The sequence below is a fragment of the Camarhynchus parvulus genome, chromosome 4 (assembly GCF_901933205.1).
Source record: "Camarhynchus parvulus chromosome 4, STF_HiC, whole genome shotgun sequence".
NCBI classification, from domain to species: domain Eukaryota; kingdom Metazoa; phylum Chordata; class Aves; order Passeriformes; family Thraupidae; genus Camarhynchus; species Camarhynchus parvulus.
In genome coordinates this window covers 25,870,761-25,885,149 of record NC_044574.1, presented here as the reverse complement: position 1 = coordinate 25,885,149, position 14,389 = coordinate 25,870,761, and the positions used below count along the sequence as shown (strand labels likewise).

Genomic DNA, 14,389 nt, shown 5'->3' with positions numbered 1-14,389 from the left:
ACTCCCATGCACCACATCATTCCCACAAGGCCACATGACTGTCTGAAGAAGTTGTGCTGCAGATTGACTTAACCAGTTTGGGTTTTTTACAAACACCTTCTATCCACCAGTTCTGACTTGTAGCTGCTTTGGTATTCTTATGGCCCAGTGTTGCACCTACATATACATAACTGTTTGACTGTAAATTAGCCTTGTGATTTCAGAGAAATAAAGTCTGCCTACAAGTATAACAGTCTGTGCAGTTTTGTGACCTGCTGTGACTTGAATTCTTCCAGGTTTTCTTGTAAAAGCGATCAGGGCAATTTTGCTTCTTTGCATTTACATTCAATCAATTCAACACATGGAAAGGTCACTGCTAATGCAAAAAGCGGTTCCATAAACTCCACCATTTGTCTGGCTAGGATTGAATTCACACTTTAATAAAGCATTAAAAAAATGAGCTCTTCACGGTCAACACTGTACAAGCAGCATGGGCTTCTGCAGTCAGTGTTTCTCCTGACTTCCTCAATTTAATTAAAATTACAGAAGGTGTGGTGCCCGTTGTAAGTCTTGAGCTTCTTCTCTTGCCACCAAGAGCAGATTTAACCTGTCAAGAGGTAAAAACCAAAGCTGCAAGACAGGCAGAATGCAAAAGCAGCTTAAGTGTTATTGCCCATAAAAGCTTGTAAAATTAAGGGGGATTTTGGTTAATCCGCCCCCTGACCGAAGGTCATACGGCGCACACTCCGCTCCCCAAGCGCACCGGGCGGTCGAGACCCGTCCCCCGGGGCTGGGACTCGAACCTGCGCCCTGGGGCTGATGAGGGCGGGTGTTTGCACGTGCGCATGCGCGCCGCCGACGGGGCGGTCACGTGGCGGAGATGCCGCGGCTGCTGGAGAAGCTGTCGGCGGGCCGGGCGCTCGAGGTGGGCTCCGGGCGGGGTAGGGCCGGGCCGGGCCGGGCCGGGCCGGGCCGGGCCGGGCCGGGGGGAGCCGCCCTCCGGCACCTGTGAGGGAGGCAGGGCCCGCTGGCGGCGCGGGGCTGCGTGGCGGGCCGTCCCTCCCGCCAGGCCGCAGTGCCCAAGGCCAGTGCTTTGGGATACTAGAGGGGCCCGCGGCTCGGAAATGCAGCTGGGGTTGTGCTGTGCGGCCCGGCAGTCCCGGTGCGCCGGGGGCTGAGGCGCCCTGTGCCTCGGCATCTCGGCAGCACTGTAGTTGTGCTCACAGCTGTTCAGTGCGCTTGTAAGTCCAGGGTGAACGTGAATCACGTTGTGATTCCTGGGGCCAGGCCTTGTGGACTGCCTCTAAGGGGAGAAGGGAGGAGGTTTCATATCCAGGGAGTACCTGTTCGGGGCTTTTCTGAATAATGCCTGGGCTGCCGTCTGGAAGCAGTGAGGCAGTCCCCAATGGAGGGAGGGTTGGTAACTGAAGTGCTTGATCAGTCTCATATGAGGTCCGATTAACCGTGAGAGAATTATAAATTGTGTGTCACGTCCTTTCAGTTCCTTCATAAGGTAATTGATGGCATCTGTGGCCGTGCGTACCCTCGCTACCAGGATTATAGCAATGTTTGGAGCTTGTCAGAGTGGATGGAGGTTTTAGAAGAAACTATGAGATATTTCAAAACTGCAGTTGGCAAAAATATGTCTGATGAAGAGGTAAGGGCTCATCACTGATTTGCCTTGACTTGGACAGATCATGACTGGAGTGATTAGTTTTGTAGTTTGTTTAATCCTAAAATATTTTTATAGTGTAGGGTTTGAACGGTAGTAGATTCAAGCTAAATAGGTAGAAGGTAGGCAGCATTTAGAGATGCACTGCCAAGACTTTACAACAAAAAGTGAAATAGATGCTGATTTTTAATATTTTTCTAATATCCCAGGACACTTGTTAAAATACTGGTTTAATCACTTCAGTTGGTATTTTGAGTATCCCCAGATTAAATCTGTTTCTGTAATACTACGCAATAACAATAAAACCAGTTCACTTTCTTGCTTGGTTTTCTTTATTTGTTAGTACTGCATTGAAGTGGTGTAAAATTTTGACTGTATGTAAATAAATTTTGTAAAAAATCTAAGTGTGACTGGGAGGGCCATGTGGTACAGGGACTGTAGTTCAGGACATTCCTATAGGTATGAACTTTGCAAAATCTTCTATTATTAGAAATATTAGTTCTCGTCTCTTGCATATTGCTTGTATTTTGACCACCTGCTAGCAGCAGGGTCAAAAAAGACACCTGTGTAGCCTTGGGGACCTCCCTACATCAGTATTTCTGTTTCACCTGAGCTGATTCACTTAGCCTCTGCCTTGATGCTGAGAAAATTGCAGACGTACACCTGAGCTGTTTGGGGGGTGTGATGTTCTTTTGATTTTAGGGTGTCATGTAAGAAGGCCGCTAAAACCTCTGTTCTCTTAATTTAAATGATTCTTAATTTAAAGAATGTCTTAATTTAAATGATTCTTTTCTCTGTGTGTTGCTGTGGTAAACACTGACTCTTAACTGTCAAAGACAGAGAGTAGCCACAAAGGGCAGCTATCAGCTTAGATATTTTAGTTATTGCAGGTGGCGCATGTTAATTCTGTGGTTCATAGTACAAGTAATCATGGTTTTAACTTTTATTTTTGTAGGCTGCTCAGCAGATAATTGAGTTAAATTCAGATTATCAAGAAGCAATCACAAAATGTCTGAAAGGTAGAAAGGAAGAAATCAGGAATGCCCTAGTAGAAAATGTACATGCAATCTCTTCTGCCCAGCTGCAGGATTTTGACTGGCAGTTAAAGGTGAGACTGTTGCCTTGATATTGTTTGAAAGAAATGTTGTACAACAGGGAAGTAACTTGATACAGTCCCATTAGACCTGCTCCCTCTGCAGAGTGGTTCAATTTTTATAGGTATTGTAAAAGCACATTAATGACTGATGCAAAAACACATCAAAGATTTGCCAGAAATTTGCAAATGTAAATTTTAAAATTTTGTTTTATTTTGTTTTTCCTCTTTTCTTTTAAAGCTGCTCAGGGAGATTTGGTGCTATTCAGGAGCACCTGAACGTTTTGTATGCTGTTATAATTTTGAGGCCTGAATAAACAGTGTTTACTCTCAAAAGAAGAAGTATATGCTTAATTTTAAGATCAGCTAACTGATTTGGTCAACTAATTGACTGATACGTTTTCTTGACTTTCTTTAAATGTCCATATTTTTGCGAAGGACATTTAATAATTAGTTTGAAATAATTTATCATTAGACTTCCTGTTTTGGTAATAAACCAGTGATATTGGAGTTGTCGAAGTTAGGATGGTGGTTTGAGGTTATGAAGACCTTAAACTTGATCAAAGACTTAAAAACATTACTTATACTGTTTATATTTTTTGTTAGGCTGTGAGAACTGTTAAATAGTTTTCCTTGTTTACAAGAGTGGTCAATAATTTCTGCAGCAAACGACTTTGGAAATCAAAGAACAATGCCCAAAACAGACAAGTTTTTGCAAGAGCAGATATGGCATGATAATGTGCTTTAGATGAACTGGGCTTGATCTCTTGCTAACTGCATTTACTGGTGATGAAAATATGAACTTCTGTGAACTCTTGTTTTTTGTTTGTGGCTTCTTTTAAATTTTTTGTCTAGAGAATTTTTTGAGTTTCTTTCTATTTTGTGATGCAAATTTCTGGTACATGTCTGAACGATTATTTTTCTTAAAACCACTTTTTTCCCCCCTTGAGCTAGTTATGATTTTTTTTCGCTTGCTCTGATTGAGCCATGCTCTAAATAAAGAAAATAGGTCTGTACAATACTAACCTATAGTACTGTCAACTGATCTTTGATTCTAATGCATTCTAAAAGCCTTGTTGATGCTAGAGTGAGTATTGTAGACAATAAAAAAGAAAGCACAATTGGCATGTAACCTGCATCAGTGTTTGTCTAATAGGATATCTGACAATGTGTTTGATCAGCTGCAGGGTGTTGAAAAATGTATAAAGGTCTCCTTCTTCTCCCAGCAAACTGATTCTGTAAGACCCTTCTTGTTGATTAGAAGACCCATTTGAATATGGTGATTTCGGGATCTAAGTAATTCATTAAGAGCCATGATCAAATGTATCCTTTGTTTTCACCTAGAATACCAAAATGTGGTATCCCAGAATTTTAACAAATTGTTTTTGGCAAGTGTGTATGACAAGTCTGTGAAGAGGATGGTCTTTATTCAATATATTGTTGGTACTAACAAACAAGAATTCCCAATAATGGAGGAAAAAATGCTGAAAACAGCAGCGATGACTTATTTGAAGTTAATTTTGTCGTGCTGATGTTTGTTCTGGTATTACAAGTTCAATATAAAATACAGATGTGATATTATGAAAGACTAAAAATTTGATGGCTCCACCTTACACTTAATTGTTGTTGTGTCAATCTGCATAGCTTGCTCTCTCCAGTGATAAGATCTCCATGCTGCAAATGCCACTCCTCAATCTTGATTTGGATGTGAGAGAAAATGGTGAAATTAAGCCAGTTTCTATAGAGATGAATAAGGAAGAGTTGCAGAACCTAATAAATGCACTGGAAGCTGCTAATAAGGTAACTTTTATTGATGTAATATTTTGTTCCTAACCTTTTACGTACTGATTTATTTTAAGCAGAATGTGTAAAATCATAGCATAATTTGGGTTGAAAAGGATCTGTAAACATTGTCTAGTCTAAGCTCACTGCAATGAGCAGGGACATTTTTTACTAGATCAGGTTGCTCACAGCCCTCTCCAGCCTGACCCAGGGGTGGGACATCTGTGTCCAGTGTTTCACCACACTCATTATAAAAAATTTCCTCCTAATATCTAGAATAAATCTAATTTCTTTAATTTAGTATGATTACCCCCATCCTTTGCTGAAAGATTGGTGAGAACTCCCATGTTTTCTTCAGCTTCACAAAATGTCAGTGTCTGGGAGACTTATTTGGTTCATATTAAGTCCTTTAATTTCCATGGCATGGTGAATCAGGAAGAAAGTTATAAAGATTATAATATAGTGACCCAAGAAGAGAATTTCAAGTGAAGCTATAAGGCTTCCGAGACACTGAAGGGTCTCAGATTTCTTAACAAAAGGCTAAGGAAAATGAGGATTTGCAGAAAATAGTGTTTACATGAAATGATAGCCCTTAAGAGCTTTCACAGCTTGCTTCCATATGGATTTTCTTCCCTGCAGAACTAAATAAAAATAGTATGTGAGCAAGGATTTATCCAGGACAGATTTGAGTGTTCACATGCCCTTTGTTCTGCTTGAGCGTCTGTATGGAAGCTGTGGGATGTGTCATCTCCATACTTAGTTCTGTGGGCACACGAGGAAGAATTCACTTCAGAATTGGTCCCTTGGCTCTGTTTTGTGCAGAAGAAATCTCACTGGACCTGGACTTGCTATTCTGCTTTTTGATTGCAGGCAGCTGAAGAATGGTTTGAGTGCAGTAAAGGGTAAAGAAAGTTATTTTAAGTGATGGTTTTGTGGGATTCATAGGCTTCTTCTCATAGGCTGCTTAAATTTTGTTCTTAACCAATGTTAATCTCATTCCTTTTCTCCTTTTTGAAGGTTGTCTTACAACTGAAATGATGCGATTCAGATCAACAGTACCTGCTGGTGATGGCTCCCTAAATGATTTGGGGAAAAAATGTGTTTACTGCAAAGTGGAAAGGTTTTGGTGCTGTAAAATACTGAAGTCAGAAGACTGTTATGACCAAATGAACTACTAATCCTTCAATAAAAATAATAAATTCTTGTATCTATTTGACCAAAAATATAAAAATCTAATGTACAGTTGCTTTTAGTACTAAAGATTTATAGACATTTGGAAGATAATCACGACATGTGCCATATTTGTTTTGGTAAAACTTGGGCAGTGACTACAGAGCTGCCTGGTAAAACTAAGGCATCTTAATTTCCATTGTATATTACCTTATCTAAAGTGACATGCTAATAAAGAATGAGAGAGCATTTGTAGCATTAATGTATTTATACTTGTAAATATGGTAAATAAACACCTGACTTTGTGTGGGAATAATTGTAGTAGGCTGTTTTTTCATTTCTGAATCACTAAACTCAATCTTTTTAGATGCTTTTAATGAAAATCACCTTTACAAACAAAACTAGTGTAGAATGACAGTAGTTGAGGTTGGATGTGAGCTCTGGAGGTTATCTTCATTGCTCAAACAGGGTAATATAGAGCAGGATGTACATGTCTCCAGATGTCTTGAGTATTTCCCAGTGATTGAGGCACCACAATTTCTCTAGGCACCCTGTTCAGTTCTCTGAAATTGTAGAAAAAGCACTGCAGCTTTATTCAAAGTAAAGTTGTAGTTTTTAGCTTAGTTTATGTATCTTAGTTGGTAACTTTTCAATTAAAAATAGTAATGTTTTCAAAAGGGAGTGCAGTGCTGGAGAGGAGCTGACCTATATAGACTATGAGAAAGATATTCCTAGCTCACTTAATGCAGGAGATAATTGGTAAATTCTACTCTAAACTTTTCTGAAACCAGATGGAGTTTTGATTGTAGTATGTAAGAAAAGTTAAAAGCACTAACACTAGGGAAGGGTACACCAGAGATCTTATGGATTCTACTATTTGTTACACCATTTTTCCATACATAAAGAGCAAATGATCTGTAATGCTTACAAAATACTGATATGTGATTCTCATTGTGTGCATGTGTGTGTCTTAGGCAAGTTTTGTATAAATAATAAGGAAAATAATTGATGACTTTATTCCTAGTTTCAAAATTGGGGTCTTGAGTTTATTCCACTGTATTTTGTTGTGTGCCATAGGTTTTCATATATGCAATGTTAAATACACTAATATAAAATAATGGACTTCAGAGTACTGCTGACAGAAGAGCAGGACAAGAAGCTCTTGTAGAAAGGCTTCTATAAAGAGGATTTTATTGGGTTTAATAGATAGGAAACCTAAATATGTTGTTTCTCTTTTATTTGGTACTGATACATTTATTCAGATATCCGTGTTCAGTGTTAGCCATTGAAGAATGGAGAAGTGAGTAAAGAGTTCTAAAGATGAAAGAGTGGAAGATGTATCTTAGTGAAAGGAGTGCAACCTCTAGCAGATACGGCTTGATCATAATCTTGAATTTCCATAAGCTACAAATTTCATAATGGATCAAATAACAGATAAAGGCCTTGTATAAATGGTATAAAATTAAAACTAACAATCAGGTTGGAATTGATAATTGTTTAATTTTGCTAAAAATCTGGAAGGAGTTACAGCAGATTGTCCTGCAGCATGTAAGGACAATGCTGTTTTTTTAATTGTGAGTGTAAGGAATAAATTTACCAAGTCTCTTTATTTTATTTATAGGTATATTTGTGTTGTCTATGCTTTTTCCTTTCCTCTGGGTCTAGTTGCTTTATAGGAGAATATGGCCTTACGTGTTCAAATGCTCCATGTATTATGTGATGCATATCTGAAGGAATAACTCTTGCTCATCTGATGGGCATGTATTGCTGAAAGGCTTGTCTAGAGAAAAGAGGCTTTACTTTTTATTGTCGCCATGCTGGTTTTTATCATTTAGGACAAAAGGACTGGAAACTACTTTTATTTATAGTTGCAGATTTAATAACAGCAATTTATTTCATAGAAGTGTGCTCTATCGTTTGGGATGTCATTTGGATAGAAGAAACTTGTGTGCTGATGTATTCATACAATTTATAGATGTGCTGTGAAAACTAAAAAAAATCATACCTAGAAAGGCTGTACTTCAATGAAAGGTGGATCTTTAAAACTAATTTTTAGTGTGTTGCTGAAGTGAACTTTTGTGTTGCTACCTCTTAGTTTTCAACATCAACTGTTCAAAAATACAAAGTAGTGGTATTTTCTCAATAACAAGAGGCCAAATAATAACTTCCATTTTTATGTACAACCAGTGAAACTTCTGTTGAAGAATCTGCTACAGATGCTACTTTCAATATTTGCGACTTTTTCTTAATAGTAGACTTAAAGTGTTTACATAGCTTCATTTTAAATTCTCTAGCAACTTATGTAATAATGGATTTCTAATTAAGGGTATGTGGTGGTGTTCAGTCTGTGGCATCATCCTATATTTGTCTGTCCTCTACTGCAGCACTGAACAGAAAAGGCTGAAAAAAATCTTTTTTCAATGGTTTTTTGCTTTAACAGGAAGACAGGTTTCTGATACTGCTGTTGTTGACAGAAATAAACGTGCAATGAGATGCTTTTTTTATAGGTGTTAGACTTTATTGAAAAACTGAGTATTTTTAATATAACCATCAAAATTAAGTTTCGAATAGGGGGCATAACAACACAGTGTGAATGGCTGGAGGGGGACTGGAGCTCCAGTTGACCAGCAGTTGAGAAGCAGCAGCTAAAACATGGCATTGTATTTGAAATGTGCAGCCTGACCTTACATCTCTACAGAGAAATGAAAGGCACATAATGGCCTCCAGCAGATGGCAAGGAAAAGGACCAGAAAGAATGGAGAACAGAGCTTGCTCTTTGTATTGTCTGTCAGATTGTTTTTTTCTCTTTGCTCAGAGAATTAGCTACTTCTGGAACAAGCAAGGTCTCCTGTTGTGACAGATAAGACCTTTGTGGAGACTGTACCAGACCAGATTAATGAAAAAAGCCAGAGCTTTCACAAGACCCATTACAGTGGTGTCATCTTCAGCTACACTTTGCTGGATGCAGGTATACATGAGCAGGTAGTAAAAGACAAAGCTACACAGGACAAAAGCACCTGAAACAAGTTTGTGGCCAGGAGCACGTCTTGAGGAGAGTTTGTGGTGTGAGGAGCCCCACTGACAAAGAAACTTGTGCCTGTGACTAAGAATTAGGCCAAAGGTGTGAGAGTTTAAAGAGACCCCATTAGCATTAAAGAACTGAATTTTGTCCTTGCTTTTCTCTCTATTTGTCAATATCTGTATTTTCCTACATTCTTCCATGTGTGAGCTCATTCTAATCACCTGGCTGCAGCATGTGGAATAGCTCTGGAGTTTGCACATCCCACCACACTAACTGGTCAGTATTGTTCCCAGGAGATGCTGCTCCTTTGGCCCAATCCTAGACCATGGGTTCCTGTTCTCCCACTCCTTACCTGGCAGAGCAGCTCACTCCTGGGGCCTGCAGTGGCATGGGCAAAAGGCCCCCCAACTAACCATCATAAAGGTGTTCAAGAAATCTCTCTGGTTTTGCAGGTACTAAGGAGAGGCCTCTTGAGTATGTAATTTACACCAGAAGCAAAACTTTGTACAGGAGGTTTTTTGAACCAAAAGCTAATGAAATCAGTACCTACAGTATAATAGACACACTGTAGGAAGTTTTAATTTCACCACCTAAAAAGCACCTACAGAAATTCACATTGCATAAACAGACCTGTAATTTGAATCAGAAAATCAGCATATCTTGGTACAAAATATAAAAAGTGAATTATAAAAATAATGTTACTTGCCATCTGCTGGCGTTCATTGCATTTTTCTCTGTTTCACAGAACTCTTCCCTTGATTTCAGAAAAAACATTTTTTTTCGTATCAGCCATGTCAGCTTTGATCTTGGTATACTAAAGGGAACCAGAACTGCATATAGGCAGCAAACTGCCAGTATGGATTTGATTATTGTTTATAAAACTGCTTTTGCAACAAAGCAATTATATATGCCAAGAAGCTGTGTTTTTAAAAGATCTAAATAAGTCTGTAGAACATTTCTGAGTTCTGAAGCAAGCCTTTCTGATGGGAAACATGTTGAGACATAATTATGCTTTCTTCTGAAAGGTGGTTTTAAGAACCAGTAACACCCTATCCTGAAATATGCAAATTTTGCTATCATTTTGATTTGTGAATTAATATTTATAATGCAGTATCAGCAGTAAAGGGATTTTTTACTCTTCTAGTACTAAAGAATGCTTTCATAAGTGCATCAAGATAGTCCATAAGTTTTTTTTACTTTAAATCAACCTCAGTTAGATTTGGGGGTATACACTCTTTCCTCTGTCAAATTTCAGTTCATACTTGCTTCAGGGCTTCTCCAGAATGACCAAATGACTCCCACCAAAACCTAGAAAAGGAGGCAAATATCACAAATATCATTCTTTGGACTTTTGCAGGCCTGTGTGGAGAGTACTACATAGAGAAGGCTCTGGCTATTTTTAAGCACGGGATTACTCAGCTCGTTTAGCTAATAGTGTAATGAAAGGCACAGGGAGATGTGGGGATTTTTATAACTGGAAACTGCTACGGCTCCACAGGGGCTGCTTTGGTGATAGACTATCTGTGGGAAAGGATTCCTAGCATATAGATTAAATAAATTTTTTTGATGGCTACAGTAATTTTTTCGGGGGGGGGGGGGGGGTGAAGGCAGAGGTTTCAGATCTGTCGTATTTCTATTGATATTGTTTTAAATGGGAGCCAGAGCAACGTTGGATCATCTGAGAGCTGCTATAAACTTCCTTTGTAAAACCCAGTCCTGAATTCTTTACCTATTCCAAAATCTCATTCAGCTCTTTCTTGAAATGATGATTTGCCTGATTTGTTTCAGAAATGTTAGCTATAGTGTACAACATTCAAAGTTTCTTCTAAAAATCTAAAAAAACAGGTAATATGTTGTCAGCAAGATCAAAACAGCAAATGAAGTTTCAAAGATAGGAACAAGGAGACTGGTATCTTCACAGATGTGGATGAGATGGCTGATGTTCTCACTGAAAGGCATGATCTGCTAAAGGAAACCATCTTTCTTACACTTTGGCAATGTGATTGATTTTATACTTTTGCATGAGACTGTGCAGATACAGAGAGCCAGGATGAGTTAAAAGAATTTGTTCAGAAATGATCTCTAGCAATATGACATACTTCTGCTGCCATGTAATTATATTAGTTCCTCATTGGTATTCATACTCAAATGCAATTGGACTTTGCAATAAAAAAAATGTGAAAGAGTGAGTACCAGGCCATTTCTTAGATTGGCACCAGCATGAGACAAGAAGGGATGTTTTTATAATTCTGGGAGATTCAAGATTACTTACAAAATAATTGAGAAATACACATGGCAAGGAACAAACAACACCGTTAGAGTTACCTCTGCACTCCAAGGCAGCAAGTAGACCAAAGCCACCAGGTCTTTTAAGAAATGCTACCTTTTCTATTTGTCACTTAATTCTTTCAGCCAGTGCATATACATTTCAGCATTATTACATGCTGAAATTCATTATTCTTGTGTGATCTCTTGCCTTCCTTGGGCTTCAGGGTGATTGGTTGCCCAAGAAGGTAGGAAGAAATGCACAGTCACAGATGTGGGGAGGTCATGCTTTGTACTAGAGAATCCATTTTAAAAGTATTTTTTTACGTAACAGATATTATCCAGCCTTTTTTTTTTTAACTAATACTCCCAAGGACATGTTAGCAATGATCCTCAATATGTGAGAATTCATGGGAACAGGCTCCTTGGTGATGGGAAACAGCTGGTGGAACATGGCCCTCAGCCCCTGGGTGACTTTCCTTGTGATTTATGTCAAGAAATCCTCCACTTGCAGTACAAAGGGCAGGAATATTTCCTGTAAGGGTGAACTAGGTGAACCAGCAGATATTCTGAAATACCTTTGTGCTGAAAATACCTCTGTGCTGAAAAACCTCTGTGCTGTTCAGTGGTAGCATAAAGAAATGTAATGTCAAAAATATTCCTGTTTCACTGAAAAGACTGGTTTTTGTGTCTAATAAGGCTGACAAGAGGGGTGATTATTGTGAGCTTTGTCCTAGCTAAGCTAGCTGCTTTGTTGAAACTTGTAGGAATGTAGCATCTCAGATCCCTACTGTTTTTTTAGCTTTTGAATGAAAAGAAAATTATTGGTTGACATTATCAATAGATTCAAATGTTGTTGGGAGATCCCAGGTAGGCACACAAATATACATGCTCAGGGACAGTAGAAACTCAACATCTCAGGAAACCCAACCAAAACCCACTTCCAGTAGAAATTGCATGAGAGCTGCACAAACTGCATGGGAGTTTAGCTAAAACCTAATTAGCAATAGGTCCTTACCTGTGCTGATCTTGAAGTCTGGTTCCTCGGGGTGGGGAAACTACTGAAGTACAACTGTGAGGGAACTTAGCATTACAGCATTATTCAGCTTTATTGTATGAATCCAGCCAAATTATTCCAGTTTATTGACGGGAAGAGATCGTGTTTCTTTTGTGCTCCATAATTTCTAGCTCCACATGGCATTGTACCTGGGCAACCTATAAATGGATTAATTTTGCCATGCCATGCCACTAATAACCACTGGCTTTTCCTTGCTGCCAAGCTATTGCTCTCAGTGAGAAATGTTCTTTCTGCTTTTTTCTCTAGAAGTAGTTGCACCTACAGTTAGTGGCTCTTGCCTCTGTATGTGATGGGTTATTAGTCCCTGCTGCCAAACTTTGCACCAAGAGCTGGCAGCTGTTTCCTGACTTGAGGTAGTGCCTTCCAGCTCTTGATGCAGGCAGGCCTTGGTGTGTGCTGCCCAAAATGGACTGTGGGGCTGGGATTTGGATAGGTATGTATTCATGGCTCCTGGGACAGAAGGCTACATCCTCCTATTTTGGAACATGCTGTTCTTAAGGAGTTTTGCATGCATGTGCTCTGCTCTTGTTTTGTTAATGTCTTTTACTCTGGTCCGTACTTTTTTATTTTTTTTACAATGTAACTGGTTTTAGTCCATGTACCTATCAACTGTGCCAGGAGTATCTGGCTGAACCATAAACTATAAAAATATGTGTATGGATATGTTAGGGGCCTGCAAAAGAAATGCTGAAGACCAGTAAAGCTGATCTTTGCTCTTGTAATCCAAAACAAAGGATCCTTTTTTTTTTAACCTAAAGACTTCTTGATGTCATGTTAGATGTTGGCTCTTCTAAAATGTTCACTGCAGCTGTAAGGAGAGGTTGCAGTATCGCTTCACCACGGGATCAGCTGGGCTTAATTACTTACCTGAGGTCTGTCTGTGAATGTCTTTGGGAAATCAGGAATGCAAAACATGAATCATTGATGGTTGTATTTTACACTACCAATCTGCAGAATTCATTACTTTCTTTGAATTAATTTTTGCGTATAAGCATGAAGCAAGTGAATTCAATGGCTCATGGACTTACTCTGTTAAGTCTCATGCCAGTTCAAAGAATTCAAAACTATTTGATGGATATGTGTTTGCAATGGACAGCACATATGGTCCTACTGCTGTCTCCCTCCTGGTGCTATTTTTTGCAGTTTTGTAAAGTTCACTTTGCAAGACTTCCTTAATTTAATTTATTAAATATATATTATGACCTATATAGTATAGGTAGAAGATGACTGATCTGTTGCTTCTCAGCTGCATGGACATTGCTAGCCCTTTGCCTGTGGCTCCTCGGCTGGAGCTGTGTCAGGCGAGAGGCAGCCAGGTAAGAAGAGGCAGCTCCTCAGGAGGAGTGCACCCAGCATTGCCAGGGTGCTGTAAGGCTCAGCTGCATCTCCTGGTTCTCAGTGGAATAAAGAAATCTGAAGGAAACTGTGTGCAGAAATTGCCTCAGATCTGTTCCCAGACATCTACCAACTTTTGGGAGAATGTTGCAATTACCAGCCACAGGAAACCTGGGTGTTAAAAAAAATCTTGGCCTGGGGTATCCCACAGAGTTGCTTCAAGCAATCAACATGTGTTTGTTTTCTACTTTTTAATACAAAATTACATATGGCACCACTGCTCTCATAAATAATGACTTTGCTTCTGTTATTGTGGAAATAACAGAATTCCATTAAGATCAAATCAGCTGATTACTTGCTTGGATACTCAGTGGGATTTCTCTCTGCCACCCTTTTTTCTTTTGAAGATCTCTGGCTATGAAAATGTTATTTGACTTCTCCTTGAGTGATACTTAAACATACTATGGAAATACTTTCCAGTAAAGCTATTAAGATTGAAGTGAAGCATGGTGCAATAGTTATAATTCTTTAAACTGTAATTTCTTCAAATTTCTCTACACTCTGAATGGTGAAAGACAGTGACATAGATACTACTAGTAGTTTGACTGTGTTGTTTGGAAGCATGCTGCTGTGAGCTGCCAATATGTGATAAGAAATACAGTGGGACAAATTTCCACTTAAAAAAAAATTAAATTTGGCACAGAAAGGTCATGGGTGATGCATAAATTTTGTAAAAATCAAGGTAGAGCAATTTTTCTCAAGATTCTCCTTAAGACCTGATTTTTAATGTTCTGATCTAAATGTTGCAACCCTGGATTTGTGTTGGGTTGGTTTTTTTTTAAGCTTAAATCTAGAAGTGTTCCATGGCAGAGAATCTGACATTGAACATGGAACATTATAGCTACTGCAGTTCTTCATTTCAGAATTAATGAAATTGAGAAGGAAAAGAAACAAGTCTAATTATGTTAGTCTGTGGTAACATTATTGCATAAC

At 38.9% G+C, this 14,389-nt stretch overlaps 1 protein-coding gene across 2 annotated transcripts; it reads left to right on the top strand.

Moving 5' to 3' along the window:
- Positions 1-829: 829 nt before the first annotated feature.
- Positions 830-6,012, top strand: COMMD8 (COMM domain containing 8). 2 transcript variants are annotated; one of them, XM_030947692.1, is made up of 5 exons: positions 830-904; positions 1,481-1,636; positions 2,607-2,759; positions 4,389-4,544; positions 5,544-6,012. In XM_030947692.1, the coding sequence occupies exons 1-5, from the start codon at positions 860-862 to the stop codon at positions 5,562-5,564; spliced, it is 531 nt and encodes a 176-aa protein (XP_030803552.1). In that variant the 5' UTR covers positions 830-859; the 3' UTR covers positions 5,565-6,012. The 2 variants fall into 2 exon arrangements, with proteins under 2 accessions (XP_030803552.1, XP_030803551.1); XM_030947691.1 differs by lacking the exon at positions 5,544-6,012 and having other exon boundaries at positions 4,389-4,577.
- The last annotated feature ends 8,377 nt before the right edge of the window (positions 6,013-14,389 follow it).

Coding starts and splice junctions, on each gene's coding strand:
- COMMD8 (XM_030947691.1), top strand. CDS start 860: ATGCCGCGGCTGCTGGAGAAGCTGTCGGCGGGCCGGGCGCTCGAG. Junction 905..1,480: donor CGGCGGGCCGGGCGCTCGAG/GTGGGCTCCGGG, acceptor ACGTCCTTTCAG/TTCCTTCATAAGGTAATTGA. Junction 1,637..2,606: donor AAAATATGTCTGATGAAGAG/GTAAGGGCTCAT, acceptor TTATTTTTGTAG/GCTGCTCAGCAGATAATTGA.